Below are 24,432 nucleotides of genomic sequence, written 5' to 3'. Positions count from 1 at the left end.
GCCTCCACAGCCGTGGAAGGAAGCAGTGCTGCCCACTCCTCCACTCTCGCCTCTAAGACTCATTTTGCACTCTGACCTTGGCGCTCTCGGGGGCACGTTTCTGGCGATTCCGGCTGCTAAGGTGGCAATAGTTTGTTACAGGCCGGACTGCGACTGTGGTAGGGAGAGTGAGCCGTGGGCTCAGGGCTGGGCCGCCGGCTGTGCGCAGGGTTGGCGATGGGAGGGAGCCGCTGTCACTGCTCGGAGACACCTTTGAGAAGCCGAGTGATGAGATCTACTGTGTTACACTCATGCTGCTTGTAAGTGGCTTTCTTCCGTCAAAGTATACCTTTTACCCAGCGCCCCCTGCGCTCCCAGCAGCGCCGCTCCCGCGGCCAGGAGCTGGAGCAGCCCCCGTGTCCCCCGGCAGGGGAGGACAAAGCGCGATCCGTCCTGCAGTGACTCGTGTGCAGCCTGACAGGGAGCCGACAGGTCCCTGGAGACAGGAGGGTCGCGGGGGGGGGGGGGGGGGGGACCAGGTCGGGACCGTGGGGGAGCCCCGTGGACCATGGCGGTCCCGCTCCCACCCAGTGGGATGGCGCTGAATCCCCTGAGCCACGCACCCACACACAAGCAGGGGTCCCCCCCACGCCTTTCAGCACAACTAAAACACTTTAAAAACATTTTTCAGGGATCCCTGGGTGGCTCAGCGGTTTGGCGCCTGCCTTTGGCCCAGGGCGCGATCCTGGAGACCCGGAATCGAATCCCACATCGGGCTCCCGGTGCATGGAGCCTGCTTCTCCCTCTGCCTGTGTCTCTGCCCCTCTCTCTCTCTCTCTGTGACTATCATAAATACATAAAAAAAATAAAAAATAAAAAAAAACATTTTTCAGATTTTATTTTTAAGCAATTTTTGTGACTATCATAAATACATAAAAAAAATTAAAAAAAATTTTTCAGATTTTATTTTTAAGCAATCTGTGGGGCTTGACCCCAGAACCTTCAGATCAAGAGTCCCACGTCCTGACTGAGCCTGCCAGGTGCCCCACACAGTTCAAAACCTTAAGGGTACACTGTCCTGGTCTTTCTTTTTTTTTTTTTTTTTAATTTTTATTTATTTATGATAGTCAGAGAGAGAGAGCGAGAGAGAGGCAGAGACATAGGCAGAGGGAGAAGCAGGCTCCATGCACCGGGAGCCCGACGTGGGATTCGATCCCGGGTCTCCAGGATCGCGCCCTGGGCCAAAGGCAGGCGCCAAACCGCTGCGCCACCCAGGGATCCCTGTCCTGGTCTTTCTGAAGATAAGGTAGCTCAAGGCATTAAAAATCTTCAGAAAGTGCAGCTGTCAACGAAAGAACTCGAGTTCTAGCTTAGATGTGTGCAGAGCCATGGGCTCGCTCCTGTGCAGGCTTTACCCCGTCACCACGCCTGTCCTGGTGCATCCAACTTGGGAGTGTCACCGTGGTGCTCACGACCTGCTGACCTGCTCGTCTCCCACTGGCCCTGGGTTTGTCTTCTTTTCTGTCCTGGGTCCTCCATCCTCACCAGGGACTGGAGGTCCAGGCCCGGGTCCTCGTACCCGCCCGTCATCTGCCCTCACTCCCAGGCTTGCTTCAGAGATGTCCTGCGTGCACATGGCCCCTGACTCCCCACGTCTAGCCGGGCTGCTCCTCAACTCTGGGCTCACCCTGGGATGTCGCAGAGGCTCAGAGCCTCCCCCCCTCCAACCCCCGGGCTCACAGGGCCGAGGCTGCGAGTGCCACCTGCGGTCTCCCCATCTCAGTGAACAGAGGCCCCGCTCTCCAGAGGCAATGACAGGGTCTCTTCCTCTCACCTGCCATCTGACCCATTGGGATTTTCTTGGCCCTACCTCAGAACACACCCAGCATCCCTCCATTTCTCAGGCCTGCCCTGTAAACTCCGTGATGTGAACCACCATCAGCCCCTGCTAATGGCCGCTCTCTCCTCAGGCTCTCGCTGCCACCAGCACTCCCTCCAGCCTTTTCTTAGCAGGCAGCTGAGCAACAGCGTCAAGGCTAATCCCGGAGCGTCTGCACTCAGGGCTTTCCCGGGGTGCTCTGACCCCCCTCCCACTGCTGACCTCTCGCCCGTTCTGCTCCAGTCAGCCAGCCTCCTTGAGGGTTGGTCTCTGGAAACCATCAGCACCCCTCTTCCTCACACCTTCCCCCCGGCCGTGCCCTCTGCCTGGGATATGGCCCACACCTCTTGTGCCCAGGCTGTCTCCCGGCCCTTTTCTACCTGGAGCTAAGGTTCTCCAGCGCACTCATCCGGGTGGTTGCCAGAATTCATTCCTTGTGGTCATGGGGCCGAGATATCTGTTTTCTTGCTGCTCGTTGGCAGGCAACAGCCCTTGAGTCCTAGTGGACCCTCTCAGGTCCAGCCACCTGTGCCTGGCCCTGTCACACTCCACAGCGCCCACTTCTTGGCCAGCTGTCTGCCACAACTGATGCATGCACAAAGTATTGGCTCACCCCAGCGGCCTACACAGCTCTGTCAGGGTCCTGCCCCCAGAGTGTCCAGTCCTGGAGCAGCTGACAACACCGGAGCCAGGGTGCTGCCAGGAGCGCCTGGTAAGGCCTCCATCAACGAGCCCACCACGCAGACCAGATTAAGCTCTTAATCAGCTTTATATTGACCACTTTTAAATAGGAAGGGTGGTCAGGGTCCTCAGATCTTTGAGGAAAGCCTCCAAGAAGAAAGGGAGAGACCATAACCAAAAACAAAAAGGAAAGCAGAGGGCATCTGAAGGGCAGAGTCATTGCAGAGAGCAGGAGAGACCTTGGGAAATAAAACTTGATTTAGAGAACTGAAATGCACCCTCAGAAGTTAAAAAATAAAAGCGTCCAGTTGAAAGGTTGACAGATGAAGTCAAGAATATATCCTAGAGAGTTCTTTTTTTTTTTTCCCTTAAAGTTTATTTAAGTAACCTCTACCCCCAGCTTGGGGCTCCTACTCATGACCCCTAAGATCAAGAGGTGGATGCTCTTTGGACTGAAGCAGCCAGGTGCTCCTCCCCAGAAAGTTATGGAAAAGATCGAGACTAGGAGACCAAAGATAAGGCAAGTACAGGTTTAGCGAGGCATAGCACCTGACGGACGTGTCAGGGAGGGGCCCGAGGTGGTGTCGAAGGCTCCTTCAGGAAGACCTGCAGAGCCTGAGCACAGGGTCTCTGGTGGAGAGGGCCCTTCCCGGGCTCGGAGCAGTGAGGGGAGTACCCACGGCAAACAGGCAGTGGGCAGAGAGCACGCCCCACAGAGCTCTGGGACGGGTGTGACAGGCCTGTCGGGGGAGCGTGGAGGGGGGCGTCCCAGTCAGGAAGGCTCTTAGGATCGGACCCTGGCTTCTCTGAGAAAGGACGCAGGGTGGGGGCGGCAGAGGCAGGAGAGGCCACCGTGGGGGGGCCTCTGGGACTCAGATGGTGAAGGGGGTGTGCCGTCCTGCGGAGGGCTCCATGGAGCAGCAGGGACAGAAAATAAAGGCGCTAGAAAGCAAGGGAATTGCTAAGTCCAGGAGAAACTTCTGTGAGAAAGGCGTTCCCGTGGTTTACATGTGGTTGTGTAGTTGGTGCGTAAGCGCTGTGGACGGCCTCGGCACCCCGGGGAGCGGCAGCGCTCACTTCGCCTACTTCCCCCAAGGAGGCCCACGCGAGGAGGCCCACGCGCAGGATGCAGGTTGGAAAAGCCAGAAACAGCACCGAGACCACATGAGTTAGGCCAGGACATAGTGGTCCGTCCCAAACCACCCAAAGCTGGAGGGCAGACAGCAGGCCTCTGGGAGCAGGGCTGGGGTGAGCCCGTCCCAGGCCTGGCAGCACTGCGCCTCCGTGTTTGACGACTGACCTCTCTCAGGGCCTGGGGTGCGTGGTGAGGTGAGTCTGGCAAGATGGTGGGGGTCAGTTGGAGGCTGGAGCAGAGTTCTATCATCACTGCCGCCCCCCCGAATTAATTAATTAATTAATTAATTAATTAATTAATTAATTTTAGACTTTTTATTTATTCATGACAGGCACAGAGAGAGAGAGAGAGGCAGAGACACAGGCAGAGGGAGAAGCAGGCTCCATGCAGGGAGCCTGATGTGGGACTCGATCCCAGGTCTCCAGGATCACACCCCAGCCCGAAGGCCGGCGCTAAACCGCTAGGCCACCGGTGGCTGCCCAAGAAAAGGTTTTTATGCCACATCAGAGGTGGTTTCCCTCCTTGGATGACGTTTTAACTCTGCTGAAAAGCTGACATACAAAGGGAGAGGAGACCTCAAAGTAACGTAGATCTGGAACTCTAGGATAATCGAAAGGCTGTATGTATTAAGATTTATTTATTAGAAAGACAGGGCAGCCTGGATGGCTCAGCGGTTTAGCGCCGTCTTCGGCCCAGGGCGTGATCCTGGAGTCCTGGGATCGAGTCCCATGTCGGGCTCCCTGCATGGAGCCTGCTTCTCCCTCTGCCTGTGTCTCTGTCTCTCTCTGTCTCTAATGAATGAATAAATAAAATCTTTAAAAAAATTAATCCCTTGGGGTGCCTGGCTGGTTCAGTTAGTGGAGCAAGCAACTCTTGATCTCAGAGTCTTGCGTTCAAGCCCCATGTTGGGGGTGGAGTTTACCTAAAAAAGTAAAAAGTAATATAAAATAGTTCCTTAATGTTACCAGCTCTTTTGTCAGCACCAACCAAAGGCAATAGATATTAACACCTCACCATGTTGTTGTTTTTTTTTTTAATAAGAAGTAGCACACTACAGATGAGGCCATAGCCTCGTGCACCTCTTTTCCATCCTCACCTCTCTCTCCCCAGAAGAGCCACAGCCTTAAACTTACACTGAGAGGAGGCGCCTGGGTGGTGAAGCTTGTGAAGCGTTGGCTTTCTGGCTTTCTGCTCGGGTGGTGATCTCAGGGTCCTGGAGTCAAGTCCGGCATCAGGGTCCCTGCTCAGCGGGGAGCCTGCTTCTACCTCTGCCTCTGCCCTCCCCCTGCTTGTGCTCTCCTAGCTCAAGTAAGTAAATAAATAAATCTTAAAAAAAAAAAAAAAAAACTTATACTGAGAATCCTCATGTTCATGAGAGACATAATGAGAGAGAGAGGCAGAGACACAGAGGGAGAAGCAGGCTCCATGCAGGGAGCCCAACGTGGGACCTGATCCCGGGTCTCCAGGATCACGCCCTGGGCCAAAGGCAGACGCCCAACTGCTGAGTCACCCAGGGATCCCAAGCTCTGTCTTTATTTAAACATGCCAGGAGGGATCCCTGGCATGGAATAAATAGGTAAAGTCTTTGAAAAAAATAAAACATGCCAGGCTTATTTCCAGAGATGTCAGTAAGGAAGCAAAACATAGACATCCTTTCTGTCTCCCTGTTTATAAACTTTGAAAATTATATGACATTTAGTGTTTTCTAACTTTATCAAAACAACTTAGTTTTTGCTCAGCTGTGAAATCAAAGTAAGCAAAATTGGAAATGGCATCTTGAGTGCTGGTGCTGGTGGGGCGTCCACCTCTGGGTGCAGAGGCCAGTGGAAGCATCTGTGCCAATGAGCTCTGGATACCTCCCTCTGGCACTGGCCGTTCCCTTGGGGGCACCATTGAGTGGGAGCCATTGAGGGGGGGTCACCAGCTGGTGCATCTCAGGACAGAGGACTTCTGCAAAGCAGCAGGAAAAACTCGACGTATATATGCCTTGTAGAAAGAAGTATAGATGCCATACTGTAGGCAAGCGGCAGAAATGATCTGTAATCAGGCTTTTGAGAGTTGCTTCTTTGCCTGCCTGCTCGCACCCACCTGCACATCTGACGTGAAGTTTGTAAATGGCTACAGGGATCCCCCACACATTTTGGTTATTATCATTATGGCTTCTTTTCTGCTCCCACCCCTGGAATACCGCACTTTGTTCACGTGTTCGTATGTTGATGGGTGTTTAGGTGGTTGACATTTCTTTGGGCTGTTACAGCTTCTGTGATCATTCAGCACAAGTCTTTGGACAAATGCTTCCGTTTCTTTGGGGTAAACAGGTAGGAGTGAAGTGACTGGATCATATGGTGGGTATGTGGTTAACCTGCCAAGCGGTTGTGCAAGTTTACATTCGCAACAACAGTGCCTGAGAGTTTGCATTCCCTGTCTCCCTCCAGACCCCTGGGGTACCTGGTATGGCCAGGCTTTTTAACTTCAGCCATTCAAACAGATATGCCCTTCGTTGAAGCTTTAATTGGTGTTTCCCTAATGATAATGATACTGACTCGAATACAAACTTGTTTTCTGATCCAGAATGTGGTCTCTTAGTAAATGTACGTGTGCAACTTGAGAGGAATGTGTCCCCTACTTTGGTTGGGTGGGGTGTTCTTTACATGTGAGTTTGAGGTGCTTGATGGTATCACCATGACCCCTGAAAATATTACAGTTCAGGTACAGGAGTCGCAAAATGGGGTTAGTTTCTCCTTGTGAAGAGCTACGCTTTCAGCTTGATTTTTAGAAGTGCCTCTTCAATTGGCCTTAAATACGGTTAGCAAACTTTCTCTCGTTTCTTCTCTTCCACATCATGTCTCCATATCTGTAGCAGAAACAATATAAGTTGTTAGTAAAACGAGCCAGCTCTGTCTGTCTGCAGCTGCTAGCAGTCTGGTGTTTCTGTAACGTAAGGGATCCGCACCCGGGAGAGGGGACTAGCTGGCTTTGACATTCCAGTGTGTGTCCCTTGACTTGGTCCTTCTGGCTCTGTTGGATTGTGTAAGAAGAGCCGGGTTCTCATTTTTCACAGTCTCCTTGTTTTTTCTAAAAACCTTTAACTGGAGTCCTTTGGGCTTAGAGAATTAAAATATCATGCCCAGTCATCAGCTACGGGGAAATTGATGTATTCTCCAAACTGCAAAGAAAGTGTAATTAAAGTGGACTTTAAAAAGTGTATACTTTGATTCATCTTCTAACATAGTAACATGTAAAAGGGCCTACTCCTAGTTAATGATTTGTTTAAAAGGCATAGGGTTAATGTTTCAGAATGAACAACTTGGTACTTTGTGTTCGGTTAGTAGCTTTGTTGTTGAAAATCTTAGAAATGCCTTTTTTTTTTTTTTTTTTTTTTTTTAAGTAAGCTATATGCCTAACATGGGGCTTGAACTCATGACTCTGACATCAAGAGTCACATGCTCTACTGACTGAGCCAGACAGGTGCCTCAAAATTCTTAGACATCTTACGAACAGATTGGCCAGTATGGATTCCAGGTTATATAGCCGTGCAGGTATCTCACTAGACATCATGTGCTTTAGGAATGAAGGCTTTTGTAAGATAAGGAAGGAGGTGTTTTACAAGTAATTCTGATTCAGTTATCTCAAGAAGTCAGCAGATGGGGGCAGCCCGGGTGGCTCAGCGGTTTAGTGCCACCTTCGGCCCAAGGCCTGATCCTGGGGTCCTGGGATCCAGTCCCACGTTGGGCTCCCTGCATGGAGCCTGCTTCTCCCTCTTCCTGTGCCTGTGCCTCCCTCAGTCTCTCTCTCTCTCTCTCTCTCTTTCTCTCTCTCTCTCTCTCATGAATAAATAAATTAAAAAAAAAATTAAAGAAGTCAGCAGATGAATGGACTTCCAAGCCCAGTATCTCAGAAGCACTCGGGGCCCAGGGATGGAGGGGTGGTGGCCACCATCTTCTCCCTGTAGCGGAGGGAGAAGGGGGAGACGTGGTCTCTGGCGGGGAGCCCTAGACCTCTAGAGTCAGTCAGCTTGAGCTGGTCCAGTCTGGCTTTACGCTACCTGCTAGTGGGGAGAGGGTGAACATGGCAGCCTGCTAGCCTGCCCACTGCAGGGAGGCCCCGTGAAACCTTTGTGGGTGGTATAGAGTAATGGGTTTGGCCTCAACCTTAGCCTTGGTTGTCTACCTTTGAAATACCTTGTCTACATCCCAACGCCAGGTATTCACATGTCCCTACCCTTCTATCCCCTGGTCTTCCTGGCTGGCCCTGCCCCCCTTTTGTAGTCAGAGGTGAGATCTCTTCCTGGCCCACTGCCTCATCCTTTTTTCCTCACTGCCTTCTCCAACGTCGATCCTCTCTTGCTTTCTTTGCTCTTTTTTTTTTTCCCCCAGTTTTGTTTTCTCTCTCTCTTTAAAGTTTTCATTATAGAAAAGTCGAAGCCTAGGGACGCCTGGGTGGCTCTGTCGGTGAAGCGTCTGCCTCTGGCTCAGGTTGTGGTCCTGGGGTCCTGGGATTAAGCCCCGTGTCAGACTCCCTGCTCAGCGAGGAGTCTGCTGCTGCTCCTTCTGCCTCTGCCTGCTGCTCCCCCTGCTTATGTGCACGCTCTCTCTCTCTCCCAAATAAATAAATAAAATCTTAAGAAAAAGTCCAAACCTATATAAAAATAGGTAGAGTAGTGTGATGCCTCCCCAGCACCCCACCCCCAGCCTCAGCGATTGTCAGTCATGGCCAATTGGTTCCATGTATGTAACCATGTATGTGCCTCGTTCCCTGATGTTTGAAGTATCTCTACATATTTCAGTAAGTATATCAAAGAAGGAAGGCCCTTTGAAGAATCACTAAAATATCATTGTCACACCTACAAAAATTAGACGTCTTAATATCAAATAGTATTCAGTATGTAGGATCCATATTCAAGTTTCTGATTCTTATAAATATGATTTAAAACAAGTTTGTTTGAATCAGGATCCAGAAAGCCCTTACATGGTCACAGATAGGTACGTCTTCTGTGTTTCTGAGCGAGGGCTTCCTCTCCATCTTTTCCCTTGAAAACAGGAGTTCGCTTCTCTCTCTCAGGGTCCTCATTCAGTGGGTTCACCGTGGGTTCACTGGTTACATCCATGTGATATTGTTGAAAAATATTGCTTTGATCACCGTATTTCTTCTAAATTGGTAGTTAGATTGAGGTTTGATTGGTGCTGTGAGCTTCCCTCAGGACACACGTGGTGTCTGGTAGTCTTTGTGGTGTCCAGAGGTGCGGAGGGTCATTGATTCTGCCCGTTACTTCATGGAGGATTGCAGGCCGGGGCACTTGGACCCTTGCCGCCCCCCCCCATTCATTAGCTGGGGTGCTCTATAAAGAGAGACTTGCCGTCATCTGCTGTCACTTCCCTGACTGACTGTAGAGGAAAGGCAGGCTAACGCCTTGACTCTTTCCCTTCATTTGTTAATTTTCACAAGAATCAGCTGGTTCCCTGGGGTCCTCCAATGATGACCACTTATTTTTCTTTTTTTTTTTTTTTTTAAGATTTATTTATTTATGATAGACACACACAGAGAGAGAGAGAGAGAGAGAGAGAGAGAGAGAGAGAGAGGCAGAGACACAGGAGGAGGGACAAGCAGGCTTCATGCTGGGAGCCTGACATGGGACTCGATCCCGGGACTCCAGGATCATGCCCTGGGCTGCAGGTGGTGCTAAACCGCTGAGCCACCCAGGGATCCCCTTATTTATTTATTTATACCATAATCACACCTTCATGGATTAAAACATGTTTGATGTGTTTCAGTCCCTGAGTTATTCTGATCAGTGCCCACGTGACCATGTGGGGCTGTGAGGCCTCCGATGTTGGCTCCTGAGGTATGGGGAGTGGCCCAGTGAGTCTTTGCTGGCGTCTTTGCTTTCGGATGCGATAGGGGAGTCCAGGCTCTGCTTGCACACTTCCTCACGTGTCTCTTTCCACGGGAAGTGGGGTTTCAGTATCACAGCCTGGATGCTAAGTTAGTTGGACAGCGTTAGACAGTCTTTGTTTTATTTAATATATCATGAGTGATGCCTCATAATGATACTTAAATTCAGGATTATGTTGTGTTTGCTTCATGCCTTCGCTCTGATATCTTTCTCTTCTTTTTCAATTGCATGAGGGCGCCCATCCTGAACAACACTTCAGACGACGGAATCGAACATTCCTTATTACTTGGTGTTACTGCTCAACAGTTTAATGATCATCATATTTTCCCTTATAAAGTCACTTGAAGTTTGCATAGAGGGTTTTTTTCTTTTAAAATCCAGGAAAGGATCGAGTCTCATGTCGGGCTCCCTGCATGGAGCCTGCTTCTCCCTCTGCCTGTGTCTCTGCCTCTCTCTCTCTCTCTCTCTCTGTGTCTCTCATGAATAAATAAAATCTTTAAAAATAAATAAATAAATAAATAAAGTCCAGGAAATTCACCAGAGCAAGTCCTGGATAGGTCTTCTGGAGTCGAGAGTTGGTACTCAGTATCCATTGTAGTTTTTCAACATGCATGGAAAATTTGTTGTTGTTGTTTTTAAAGATTTTATTTATTTATTTATCCCGACTCGGAACTCGATCCCAGGACTCAATCCCAGAACTCCAGGACCACACCCCCAGCCCAGTGCAGGCCCCAGACTGCTGAGCCACCCAGGGATCCCCTGTTTTTATTTTAGAGAAGTTTTCTTAACTATAGTTTTAATATTTTTTCTGTACCTTTGATTTTGCTTCTCTGGGGCTTCTGTTATTTATTTATTAGGTCATTTTTGTCTTCAATATTTTCACTGCCTTGAGTCTTATTTATTTATTTATTGTTAAAGATTTTATTTATTTATTTATTTTTGAAAGAGAGTGAGCAGGGTAGGGGCAGAAGGTGAGGAAGAAGCAGACTCCCTGCTGAGCAGGGAGCCCGACTCAGGACTCGATCCCAGGACCCTGAGGTCATGACCTGAGCTGAAGGCAGACACTTCACCAATGGAGCCACCCAGGCGCCCCTCTGTATTCATTTATTTTTTTTTTTTTTTTTTTTTTTTTTTTTTTTTTTTTTGTATTCATTTATTTTTAAGAACTTTGTTGATGTATAATTTATGTGCCATAAAAGTCACTCATCGTAAGTATACAGTTCAACGAATTTTAATAAGTTTGTAGAATTGGGCAGCCCGGGTGGCTCAGCGTTTGGCACCGCCTTCGGCCCAGGGTGTGGTCCTGGAGTCACAGGATCGAGTCCCACGTTGGGCTCCCTGCGTGGAGCCTGCTTCTCCCTCTGCCTGTGTCTCTGCCTCTCTCTCTCTGTGTCTGTCATGAATAAATAAAATCTTAAAAAAAAGTTTGTAGAATTGTGCAGCCACCACAGTCGTGTTGCACATGTTGTAGTCATGCAACATCTCCACCCCCTGAAAGGTCCCTTGTACGGTCTGCAGTCAGTCCCTGTGCACCACACAGCTCCAGGCAACCCCTGATCTACTTTTCATCTCTGTAAATTGTCTTTTATGAAAATGTTCTATATATGAAAGAATATGATTTGTGGTCTTTTGTGTCTGGCTTTTTTATTTAGTGGAATGTTTGAGGTTCCATCTATGTTGTGTGTGTCAGTATTTCATTCCTTTTTAGGGCTGGATAGTCTGCCGTATGGATAGACCACACTGTGTGTACCTACCTATTCCTCCTTTGATGGACAGTTGGGTTCCTTCCACTCTTGCTGTTGTGCTGTGAATGTTCGCATGCACGCCTTTGTTGGACATGTGTTTTCCTCCCTCTCCTCCCTCTTGGGGTGGGTACCCAAGAGCCGAGTTGCTGTGTTGTCTGCTGAGCTTATGTTTAACTTTTTAAGAAACTGCCAAATGGTTTTCCACATTGGCCCGACCATTTTACGTTCCTCTGGCAACGTATGAGGTTCTAGCTTCTCCACATCCTCGCCGACTCTTGTTATTGTCGTCATTGTTTTGAATACAGCCGTTCCTAGTGAGTGATATCATGGTTTTAATTTGCATTTGTCCAACGACTCATAATCTCAAACATCTTTTCATGTGCTTACTTTCTATCTTATTTGGCAAAATGTCTGTTTAAATGTTTTGCCCATTAAAGAAAAATAGTGGTGTTTATCTTGTTGAATTATAAGTGTTCTTTATATATTCTGGATATGTCTTTTATGAGATATGTGATTTGCAAATATCTTCTTCCAGACTGTATCTTGTCTTTTGGTTTTTACTAATGGTGTCTTTTGAAGTGCAAAAATGTTAAATTTTGATGAAACCTAGTCTAGACTTGAAAATATAAATGTATCTTCTTTCTGAAGAATTTCATTCTGTGTAACATCCTTGTGTGAATCATCTTACTTTTTATGATTTTTTTGATATCCAGAGTCTACTTGCCTAAGTTATTTTTACTAAGGATTTTGCACAGCCAGGAAGGCCTGTTGGAATGGATGAGCAGGTCTATGCTGTGTTAATAATAGTCCAGATACTAGCTAGAATAATCCCTCAAACTTCACACTTCTGATCTTCTTCCTCGGGAAGTATGATGTTGACCTTTGAGAGCAGGATCTTATTCCGTCATTAATGGTCCTGGGTGCTGTTGGCAGCTTTCTCCTGGGAGGCCTCCTGTCTGTGGCTGGAGCTGTTGGCGGCTCGTATTCTCAGCATTACACCTTGCAAGTGGGCTGCTCGCCTGGATGTGGCAAGAGGGTCAAGTACAGAGTGCACCCCCCTCTGATGTTTTAAGGCTCGAATAACATTCTTGCTTGACAATTGCAGGTGAAGGACTTAACAAAATACTTGGACCCCGGCGGGCTTGGTGTGATCAGTTTTGAGGACTTCTACCGAGGGATCGCTGCCATCAGGAACGGAGGTCAGTCCCCCCATCGTGTGCTTCCTTCTCCTGGCATCCTTTGTTCGAGCCCTCGCCTTGCTGTGCCCTCAGCCACCCTTAGGAAGCCCCTTCCTCCTCAGGCTCCTTTGGTTGGGCTTAACATCTTCCCTTCACCTCCAAGCCCCTAAAGCACCCACCCTGGTTTCAGGTGCACTCTCCCTGTTTGCTCCTCACACATCCTATCTCCCAGAACTAACTCAGCCTGTTGCCCACGATGTTAGAAAGCTGCTGCCCCTTTGGCGGACATGCCAGGGTACTGAAAGGGTTACACATGAGCACCTGCACGAGCACTGCTCTTGGTGTTCCGCAGGCCATATGCAGCTGCATTATGTTCTCGCAGACCTGTCCACACTCCGCCTGGACAACAAAGCCAACCTCTATTTTTTTTATTTATTTATTTATTTATTTATTTATTTATTTATTTATTTATTTATTTATTTATTTATTTTATTTAATTTATTTAATTTATTTAATTTATTTCAGTCACAGAGAGAGAGAGAGAGGCAGAGACACAGGCAGAGGGAGAAGCAGGCTCCATGCACCGGGAGCCCGATGTGGGATTCGATCCTGGGTCTCCAGGATCGCGCCCTGGGCCAAAGGCAGGCGCCAAACCGCTGCGCCACCCAGGGATCCTTTTTTTTTTTTTTAATGGTTTGCATTTCAAATCATGAACTCCCATACACTTTACCATAAACGGTTTAGCATGTGTGCCAGTCATTACCTAGAGTTTAGTATTTGTGGCTTTACTTTGAGTAAAAATTTACGTATGTTAAATGCACAAATCTTAAGTAAATCGTAAGTCATTCTGTGAATTTTGTTACATTCTTAGTGCCTAGTAACGGAAATGCCTGCCAAGTGTCAGCATCACCACAGACCATTCCCTCACGGCCTTCACGTGGCCCCTCCCTTCTCTCTACACCATCTTGGCTGATTTTCATCACCCGAGATCAGTTTTGCCTCTCATGGGCTTCGTTCACACAAAGGGCATCGTTGGAATGGGCTCTTACTCGCAGCTTCTCCCTGTGGGTGGTGTTTTTGAGATTCATCCATGTTGCATGGACCAGAGTCTGCTTTTTGACGCAGAGCACTGTTCCATTGTATGTTTGTACCACATCTTGTTTATCTGTTGCCCAGGGGGTAGCCTCTTGTTTGGGGGCTCATGTGTTTCCAGTTTGGGGCTGTTACGAATAAAGCTAGTGACATCTGTCTTTGTGTGGACACATGTTTTCATGCCTTTGGGGCCTGTACACAGGTTGGGATGGCTGGTTTTGTGGGTGTAAGCTTAGTATCTTACACTCTTACACTCTCCCTGGTGCCTGTCCACTACCTCTTCACTTCGAATTCTGGAGCTCTGGAGAGCCCTCTTTTCCTCATGCCCCAGTTCCAGCCCGGGGTGTTGGGGCTGATGGTGGTAGAAAGGCACTGGTTGCACGCTCTTCCCTTCTTCCTGCCCTTGTCAGAGCTGGAGGACCTGGGCAGGACCTGCAGTGGCCGGGTCAGGGATGCCCTTGGATCTGCAGTCATATCAACACTTGTTGGTAGAGTCCCTATTTCATCTGTTCCCTGTCTGTCTGCTGTGTTGCCCAGCAGTGTCCCAGAGGGGCTGGGTTTCCTAAAACACTGAGCCCAGGTGCCTGAGGTGCACTCTGTGTTTCCTGACCCATGTGACCCTTTGCTCTTCACCCAGTGGGCCCACACATATGTGAGTACCAGCATAACCCGGCGACCTGGGGGACCTGTGGGTGCAGAGCTCCCATCAAAGGAAGGACTGTCAGTGTGGCGGGTGGGGGCTGTGCCATAGAACCCTGTAGACCAGCTCCAGGGAGGAGCCCCCTGCAAGGGGAGCTGGACTGAGGTCTGGTCCAAGTGTTGGAGCTGTCCTGAGGCCAGTATGATGAGCATGGCTGAGCCTGAGGATGGAGAGGCTATGGTGAGGGTGGTGAGGGCGCCACCACCTGCTGGGCAGATGGGGCCTGGGGAGGGACCTGTAGAGTGGGTGGGGCAGGAGACCCTCTGGGAGGTGGTACTGGCAGGGGATGGGTGATGTGGGTAATGCCATGTGGGCATGGGGATGAGGAAGAGAGCCTTTGGATGACTTCTGAGGTTTGAGGCTTAGAGTCCCATTCCTGTGTCTGTATCCTTGTGGCCGATACGTTGTAATCTTTAGGTGATTTTCGGAAGTTATAAAGTTATTTAAGCCTTCATGCTTTTGCATGAAGATTTCCGTGGCGGTTTCATGCAAGTTTTGGCCTCTGCTCAATCTCCAGTGCCTTTGGTGGCTTCCTAAATGGAGCACATCCTCAGGACCTCCCTCGGCTATGGCACCTGTGCCCAGGACCCTTGGGATGGCTTTGTTCCCCAGCAACTTCTGTCAGTTAACGTGTGTAAAACTCAGCATATACTGTTTTCTCTTAGTTTTAAAATCCATTGTGATTTCTGACTCATCAGTTGTTCACAAGTTCTTTTAATTTCTAAATGTTTTTTAAAGCTTTGTCATTAATTTCAAGCCTCATTGTGTGTGATAGAGAATGGAATCTCTGTGTTCATTCTCTGGTGTTTGTTGAGTTTGTTTTGTGGTCTGCGGCACGGCCAGATTTTACACGTGCGGTGAGCGTGCCTAACAGTGCTTACCTACCCGCTAGTGGAGGTACACGGGCTCTTTTTTTTAAATATTTATTTATTTATTATTTATGATAGACATAGAAAGAGAGAGAGGCAGAGACACAGGAGGAGGGAGAAGCAGGCTCCATGCCAGGAGCCCGACGCAGGACTCGATCCCGGGACTCCAGGATCGCGCCCTGGGCCAAAGGCAGGCGCTAAACCACTGAGCCACCCAGGGATCCCCGGTACACGGGCTCTTATGTGCACACCTCGAGCCTCACCACATTTGTCTGTGTGACCTCAGTCATGGGGGAGACACGTCTCCACAAAGGCGATGGCATCATTACTTTTCTACAGCTGTATTTCACCTTCATGCTCACATGACTGACCGGCCGGGTGGAGGCTTCTAGGTTGATGGTGATGGAACCTGGAGACCCCCCTGAACTGGGGGGGCATCAGAGAAGCCTTCACAGCTCTGCTTGACAGGCTAGGGATGGGAAGGTGACAGATGCATAGAGGCCAAGCCTAAGATACCAGAAAGCAATTACTATTGCCAGGAGAAACAAGAGGCTGAAAAAGAGGGAAAATGTCCTCCTAGAATACGCCGTGGCTGGTAATGAGTGCTATTTTATGTAGGCATTATAATTAAACAAATTGAATATTTATGTAACCAAAGATTAGACTTAGCTATTTTGGAAGGTTGGGGGAGGGAAAGTGGGGAAGGGTATGCTGAAATCTCAGGTACTATACCCAGGTTGCCAGTAGAAAAATCTAGAATCCAGAAACTAATGGGAACTACTTAGAAACAGTCCTTAGAAGGACGAGGACGACTGGCTAAGGGTGCGAGGACTGCCTCTTGCTGCTCTCAGCCTGTCAGCACTGACTGGTTCACTCTCCAGCTATGGGAGGGATGACGGTTGCCCCCTGGGTTTGTCGTGACTGCTCCTCATTACCAACAGGAACCCATTTCCTGGGTGACCACAGAAACAGAACTAGTGACCTGCTGGCCACAGAACACTGGCCTTGCCTGTCAGGCAGGTGGCTCGTGCACAGCATTACCAGTAGGTCAGCAGCATCTGTGTCTCTGGGTCTGAAACCACAGAGCCAGAGGGCGAGACTGGGCTTCCCCGGGTTGAGGGGGTTGAGGAATCCAGATTCCTCTGAAGGGTCATGGCTGGGAGCAGCAGTGGCAGCTGGTCCTAGGGGCGTGGGCAGGAAAGAGCCCAGGGTGGTGGCCAGCTAGACGGCTGGTGCCATCGTGTGGCTCTAAGGCCCTCTCCACCGAAGTCCACAGTCCTGTTGGCAGGCTGGTGGCAAGTCTGTTCCGCAGTAGCGTGGTTCATGCACACTGAAGCTCAACTGTGGGGTCCCCAGGTGGTCATGACCTGGGAGTCTGCGGGTGCTCCTGGACGGCTTGGGGCCCGCTGCTGTATGACACTCTCTGGCCTTGGATGCCTGCTGAGGCTGGTTCTTATCTGTGGGCTGCTGGCTGTCACCCTACGTGGCTGTCTTGTGGGTCACGTGTCCTGAAGTTGAGTGACTTAAGGAGCATCAGTCTGGTGAGAGGACAGACTGTCTCCTTTAGTCCTCATCTCACCCTAACTGAGACTCACGAGCCTCCCTGCAGCCCCCAAACCTGCCAGGGTGCCACACCCAGGCACCCCCCCAACCTCCATTTACACCCACCACTCCTCCTCCCTCCTCCTTGCCTTGTGTGGGTCCGTTCCAGGGGTTGGCAGAGGGGAGCCACAAGGTGAGGCCCTGGGAGAGGTCCTGGGCGGAGCTCCCAGGGCTCTTTGTCTCCATCCGGAGCTTGCTCTGGCCTGCTCTCCCCTTTATTTTATTTTATTATTTTATTTTATTTATTTTTTGTTAAAGATTTTATTTATTCATTTATTTTTAAGATTTTTTATTTATTCATTCATAGACATACAGAGAGAGAAGCAGAGACACAGGCAGAGGGAGAAGCAGGCTCCATGCAAGTAGCCTGATGTGGGACTCGATCCCGGGTCTCCAGGATCACACCCCAGGCCGCAGGCGGTGCCAAACCGCTGCGCCACTGGGGCTGCCCCTATTCTTGACAGAGAGAGAGAGAGAGGCAGAGACACAGGCAGAGGGAGAAGCAGGCTCCATGCAGGGAGCCTGATATGGGACTCGATCCCGGGACTCAAGGATCACGCCCTGGGCCGAAGGCAGGTGCTCACCTGCTGATCCCCCCCAGGTGCCCCTATTTAATTTTATTTTTGTGTCTATATAAGTTTTTCTTTCTCTACAGTTTTGGAATCTAGTTTCTTGTAACAAATAGACCAAAAAGTACACCCAGGATCTGGTGTATTGCTCTGTTCTGTTCTCCTGTCTGGTTATATTCTCTCTCTCTCCTTTTTTTCCAGTTTATAATCTCTTCTGATTTGTTTGGTGTATATTTCTCTGGGGTTGTTGTTGCTGTTTTGGTGTTTTGTTCTCTTATTTGTTTTTTTTAAGGTTTGTTTGTTTTTTAAAAATATTTTATGTATTTATTCATGAGAGACACAGAGAGGCAGAGACATAGGCAGAGGGAGAAGCAGGCTCCATGCAGGGAGCCCAAGGTGGAACTTCATCCCGGGACCCCGGATCACACCCTGAGCTGAAGGCAGACGCTCAGCTATGGAGCCCCCCAAGTGCCCCTGTTTTCTTGTTCATCTATTCTTCTCTGAACAAAATGACAAGATGGAAATGCTGTGTTTTTTCTGTTGCAAGAACATTTTGGAATAGACGTGTCCCTGGAGGGTGAGGCTTGGTCTCCTCGTGATGCCACATTGCAGGTGGTGTCCCCTCCCTTGAATTTAGTCTGTGTGGGGCAGACCCCTGCTCCTGAAGTGGGGTGGCAGGCCCTGGACCCTGAGTGACAGTCTGCTGCTGGGGTGCATGACAGGGGGGCTCTGTCCAGTGGCTGGGCTCAGGGGTTGCAGTACTGAGAGCTTGGAGCAGAGTGGATGAGGGCCACAGCAGAGGGAGGGCCCAGATGTGGCCCGTGAGGACTGTGGGCACAGACACTGCAGAGCCAGAGTGTTCCAGGGACACAGCACGGCATCCCCTGCCCTCAGCAGCTGGCTTTCTAGTGGAGGAGAGCCCACAGACAGTGAGGCAGGGCCCCTACGGGAGGTGACAGGAGCTTGGGAGGAGGGTGAAGCAGTGGTGGGGGTGCCTGGGCGTGCGCCCTGGCATGTTTGGGGGCTACAGGGAGGCCAGTGTGTCCAGGTTAGGTCTCTGGGGTCAGAAGGTATAGGTGAGGGTACTGGGGTCACAGCAGGCTGTGGGCAAGGGAAGACTTGGGTTTCTCCACGGGGTGGGTGAGTGGCCCCTGGGCTCAGGACCATAGCCTGGAGTGGACACGAGGGGCTGGGCCTCCAGGTGGGGCAGGCCGTGCTACTGGGGCCTCCCCGCTGGTCTTGGACATGCTGCCAGGTGGGCTCTGGGCTTCAGGCTTTGTTTTTCTTTTTTTCTGTAGTTTGATTTCATCATTTACTTTGGTCAGGAAAGGAGAGTGGAAATAAAACTAAAATAAGAGCAAGTCAGATGTGATGTTGAAATTGGTGTTTGATAGCATTTGGGAGAGTGGAGCTCTGCTGGAGCTCGCTTGGGTCCTCCTCCGGTGCGGGCAGCCTGTGTTGGTGGGCACGCTTGCTCCACACCCAGGAGCGACACAGCAAGGGCCGTGGCGTGTTGACCCAGTTGGCAGCGAAGCACGGGGAGATTTTCGCTGTCATACCACAGGCCTTATTTCAGGAATAGAATAAGTTGGTGGGGGAGGATTGCTACAAATAGGCCAGCGAGCTGGCCACCCCCACACTCTGGAAGAATAAGATACTTGCACATTAAAAATGTCCGCTTCACCGAGAATTGTTTTCGTTCAGATAGAGCAAGCTAACAGGAGAATCCTGTTCAGTTCCCACCGGGAGGGCAAAGCTGCTGCGATGACCACGTGCCCCTGTTCACGATGTGGGACAAGACCCCTCGGCCCCTTGTCCCCCTCGAGGCTGAGCACACGTCCAGCGCAGCGAACATGGTCGGCTGCATTTTGAGACCTTTGATTCTCTGCCTCGGGTTTTTGAAGGGCAAGGAAGACCATTAACATTCGAGAGGGAAAAATAGGCCAAAGACTCTCGGTCTTCTTAGCAGCCACGCGTGCAGTCTCGAACTGCACCGGCGTAGTCATTGCTCTCCAGCTCCTCGCCCCGAGCTCTGGCGCATTGACGGCGGCCCACCAGCTCGCAGGCTGCTTCTCGCCTGCTGCGTGGGTCCCACTCGGGCACCTAGCCACGCTCCTGGGGAGAACGGCTCCACTGCGACAAGTACCTGTGGTTCTTAGAGCAAAGGCCACATCGGGGTTTGGCATAAGGGCTGTAGTCACTGCCGCAGCTTGGTTTGGAGCTGCCGAGGCATCTCACAGTTGCCAAGGACATCAGCGTTTGGATTTACACAGTCGTCAAAGGAAAGGGTTGGTACTCTGTTCAAGTTGAGTCCTTTAGAAACAGGCGGAGGAGCCACGTGTCCTGCCACTGCTTGGTGGCGAAGGTCCCTCCCCCAGTTTCCTGGCTCTTGGTGCCTGGAGAGCCCGGTGGGGCTCCTGAGGGCAGTCAGCAGTGTTTTCCCACCTGCTACAGCCGCCAGACAAGAACGTCTTCCGGCTCAGTCAGGACAGGGCGCAGCTCTTGATGTGGGGCGGGCACAGGGCGTACTTAGGAGGAGTCAAGCAAGGGACTGCTGGCTACGTGATGTACGTTAGGTAAGTAAGTGGTGTATTCTGAGAAAGCAGTTGCTCCGTGGCCTGTGTTCGGCTGTCAACACTGACACCCAGTGTGTGGGTTTTCAGCACCAAGCAGTTGTCCAGTTTTCTGGGGACACCAGTTAGGGTCCCACGATGTAATCTGCTGTGACCCCAGTTGTGGGGGGTTAGGGAAGACCCCACTTCAGGTGCTGAGGCCACCCACACTTCTGTCTGACTTGGCAGTGGATTCAGGGCCCCCAGGGTCCCTCCTTAGGCTTGATCATTTGCTATCATGGCTCATGGAACCCAGGGAAACACTTTACTTACCTTTAGCAGTTTGTTTCAAAGGTTACAGATGCATAAGCCAGAGGAGGTCTCACTGGGTGAGGTCTGGAAGTGTCTGGAACATAGGGGCTTCTGCTCCTGTGGAGTTCAGGTTGCACCACCCTCCCGGCACCTCCATGTGTTCCCGCCCGAGGCTCCCAAACCCCTGCACCTCGGGCTTCTGTGCAGGCCCCGTGGTTGACCAGGCCCCTGGTGGTGGGCGGGGTGTGCAGCCTTCTGATCCCACATCGGGTCCCCTGGCCACCAGCCCACAAGCTCCGAGAGTCACGTGGTTGGTGTGAATCCAGGTAAGGGGGCAAGGGGCTTGTCCCGCTCCCTGGCAGCCCTGACCCTTAGGAACTTCCCAGGAGGCGGGACAGGGAGCACAAAAACACTTCTCCTCCTGGGGCGGCAGCCCTGTGACACAACATCGGGAAGCAGGCGGCGTCTATTGCTCCCCTGCTCTCCGGCACGGGCTGCGCCCGGACAGCGCCCCACACACGGTGGAAGTGGCTTCTCCTGCAGGCTTGAGGCTGTGAGGACTGATCGTGCCCGAGAACTGATGTGTGTGTTGTTCACGTCACACTTGAAGTCTGCCCGTTGTGAAGGGCTTTCCTTATATGAAATGTTGATCACAGAAAATAAAGTTAAACAAAAACAAAGGATGTAAAAGCCGCCAGCGAGTCCAGCACCAGGACGAGACGCTATGTTGGTTTGTTTAATACCCACATCTCCCCAAACACAAAGTTTTAAAAAATTTAAGTCCTGGTACCTAATACTTTTTAAAGTCCATGAGCATGTTACAGATTTGAGATCCTGCTCCCTCTCTTTACAATGTTGTTGGGGACTTAATTAATTACTTAAAATATTTATTTTACAGAGATTGGTGGGGGGAGGGGCAGAGGGAGAGAGCCTCCCAAGCAGACTCCTCGCTGAGAGTGGGGCCCGACACGGGGATCGATTCCAGGGCCCTGGGATCATGACCTGAGCTGAAACCACGTCGGATGCTTACCTGACTGAGCCTCCCAGGCGCCCCAGTGCTGTCAGGGCTTTTAAAGAAACAAGCACTTTACCATTGGGCCTGCACACCTGCTCTGGAGGCGGGGCCTGCCCTCCTGTCCTAACCGTGCCGCTGCCTCCTCCAGGCTTCTTGGGGGCCAGCCAGAGCCCCCGCTAGTGTTTACCACCCCGGCGCCTCCCCCCTTGGCCTCTGGGGGTGCTCTGGGTTCCCTGCTCAGTATGGGTCTTCTCTCCTGCAGAGTCCGATGGCCAGCTGTGCGGGGTCGCACCTGCCCAGGACGAGGAGCCGCCCGCCTGCCCCGATGAGTTCGACGACTTCGTTACCTTTGAGGCAAGTGGTACTTACCGAGGGGCCGAAAGGGAGTTTGACGTGACTGTCTTTCTGTATGGCCACTTAGTCGTGCCCCGGCCATTTCTGCAGGAAGTGGCAGGGAGGGCAGGGCAGTGCTCCCCGTGCAGCTCGTGCATACCACTGGGAGCTCTGGGGGCTCCACTGCTGCCCATATGAGGCCTGTTGTCAGCACAGGGATGGGCGGGGGTCTGAGGGCTCTCCAGTGGTGGTGCTGTCACCTTCTCTGCCAAGCAAAGCCAGAGCTGGGGACGTGCTGTGAAGTTTTTGTTTTACCAAATTTCAAATCATTTTCTGAGTTTAGGGACTTCTAACACCTCATGCTTCTTTGCCACCTGCCCCCACAGTTGCTATGACTACATGGTGTCACCTAGAATTGTGGGCTTTTTGTTGTCTGCACGGCAAGGAGGAGGTCTGTGAGCACAGCCATGAGGACAGACCACACCGTTGTGTCCCACCAGTTGGAGGGGTGGGCAGGTGCCAAGATAGCCCATGTGGGTGGACCTGGAATTTTTACTTATTAAAAATACACATTAGGGGATCTCTGGGTGGCTCAGCGGTTTAGTGCCTGCCTTTGGCCTAGGGCGTGATCCTGGAGTCCCGGGATGGAGTCCCACGTCGGGCTCCCGGCATGGAGCCTGCTTTTCCCTCCTCCTGTGTCTCTGCCTCTCTTTCTCTCTGTTTGTCTCTCATAGATAAATAAATAAAAATCTTAAAAAAAAAATACACATGAGAAACTCCGGAGCACCTTAGAAGCTGTTGCCCAGGGAACAGAGCTGGGCTTGGCACAGTGGCTGTGAGCCTTAGCACCTTGGAGGGACAAGGGTTGGGTTGCCTAGAGCAGCTTCTCAAAGTCCACAGCCGTTCACTGCCTCCCGCTGGGGTCTTGTGTCCCCACTGAGGGGGCTGCTCCACGTAGCAGTCAGCTCAGATAACATGGATTCACCTTCTGACTATCCTTTCTGGTGGCACAGATGTTGGGGCCGCTGGGGAGCCTTCAGCACTCACAGCTTTGTCCCAAAGCACAGGCCAGGCCTCAACTCCCCAAGGCATCCCGTTGAGCGAGGATGGTATATTCATTCTGTGTGTGTGACCTGAGGGTGCCAGGCCCTGTCCTGGCATTGGAGGCGCCGTGCTGACTGGGGCACGTGCGGCTGGATGGCGGCTGGTGTGTGCAGGACTCTGGTGTGTCACCTGTGAGATGAACTGCCAGAGACCCTGTGATGGAGGGAGGCTGCCACCCTGAGCAGAGGAGGGCAAGGTGGGGAAGTGTGTGCAGCGTGACACACCTCGCATTTTCCAGGAATTCAAGTTAGGTCAGGGGAATCCTCCTTTCCTTTATCGGAGTACCCGGGGGGTCGAGACACTCCGTGTAGACACTTGTTTAGTGAGCATTGGACCTTTGTCTCCCCTCCCCACAGAGCTGGGCCTGAGCATCTGCAGCACCATCTTTCGCTCCCTCCCTTGCTCAGGTTTCTGCTATGGCGTCGTATCAGTTTCTCACACGTTATGTGGAGGTGGGTGTCACTAAATGGTAGTCTCCCAAAAGATAGGATCCCTCGGAACCTGTGAACATGACCTTACTTGAAGAAAGGGTCCTTGCAAATGTCATCAAGGACATCAGGACGAGATCACGCTGGTAGGAGTCTGGGCCCTGAATGCAATGACAGGAGAGAGGAGGAGACGCGGAAGCCCTGCGACGGAGCAGCGGAGGGCTGCCCGGGACCACCAGCAGCCACACCAGGCAGGAGGGGGCCCCCGGAAGGGCCTGACGACACCGTGGCCTCGGCCTCTGAGAGGATAAACCTCTGTGGTCGTAAACCCCAGCTGCCATCCCCCGTTGCAGCAGCGCCGGACACTGACATGGGGCCGGTCCCTTCCACGGCGACACTGACGGCCGCCTGCACGCGGGGGCAGCTGCGTGCACCTCGGTGGAACCGTGCCCGCGCCCACCCGGAGCTCTGGTGGCCAGCCTTGGGCAAAAGGGGTCCTGTGGGCACACCCGGAGCGGACGCCCAGGTCAGCGTCTGTGCTAGTGCAAGGAGGAGCGCCCATGCCCCGTTGCGGCATCCTGGCGGTGGCCCAGGCTGGCCGCGGGCCCCATTTCCCCCCGCGTGTAAACCCTGGCATTGCACACGGGAAATGTACGGTAAATACTCACTAATGATGATGATGAAACAACCTGCAGGTGTGAGAGCAGGTGCGTAGAGGAGGTAGGCACGGGGTTGTCTCCAGGGCCCTCATGTGTGCATGTGTGATGCCAGTTCCTGACCCAGACAGTCTCCGGGGACAGAGGCCCTGAGGCTTCGAAACCGAGTGGACCTGGGCACACGCACTGTCCCCACTTTTGGGGTCACCTTGGGACAGCAGATTTATGGAGATTCAGACTCTAGACCCTCCTGTCCTCTGTGTAGACTGAGCCCTGAGGCCACAAAGCTGTGGCCCTCCCGCCTCTGGTGCCCTCCAGGGGCCAGCTCCCACCTTGATCTTGTCACCTGCCACTTCCAGAAAGCACACTAGGAAGTCAGTGTTTCAGAGAATGCAAAAGGGATACTTCTGATTCTTTTTCAGAAAGGAGAAAATATTTTCTAAGTTTTTGTTGTTACTTTTGAAAAATAATTAATACTTTATATTTGAGCTGTTTTACCCTCTCAGAAAATGGAGCATACAGTATGGAGAGTTCTCACTCTCCTCGCTGCCCCCCTGACACACACATCACGGTTCTCTCCATCATGAGCGTCTTGCATTAGTGTGGTGCATTAGTTATAACTGCTGATCCAGGATCGATACATTGTTGTTAACGAAAGCCTGTAGTTTAGTTTTTAATTAATTTATTTATTCATGAGAGACACGGAGAGT

At 51.3% G+C, this 24,432-nt stretch overlaps 1 protein-coding gene across 2 annotated transcripts in view; it reads left to right on the top strand.

The window, feature by feature from the left end:
* RAB11FIP3 (RAB11 family interacting protein 3) overlaps positions 1-24,432 on the top strand; it is a 79,740-nt gene that overhangs the window by 26,988 nt on the left and 28,320 nt on the right. For both annotated transcript variants that reach the window (XM_049111594.1, XM_049111595.1), the window contains exons 2-3: positions 12,418-12,511; positions 21,464-21,555. In XM_049111594.1, the coding sequence (XP_048967551.1) occupies positions 12,418-12,511; positions 21,464-21,555 (186 nt within the window). The remainder of the gene's footprint in view (positions 1-12,417; positions 12,512-21,463; positions 21,556-24,432) is intronic.

The sequence above is a fragment of the Canis lupus genome, chromosome 6, assembly GCF_003254725.2.
Source record: "Canis lupus dingo isolate Sandy chromosome 6, ASM325472v2, whole genome shotgun sequence".
NCBI lineage: Eukaryota > Metazoa > Chordata > Mammalia > Carnivora > Canidae > Canis > Canis lupus.
This window is presented reverse-complemented; position numbering and strand designations above follow the sequence as displayed.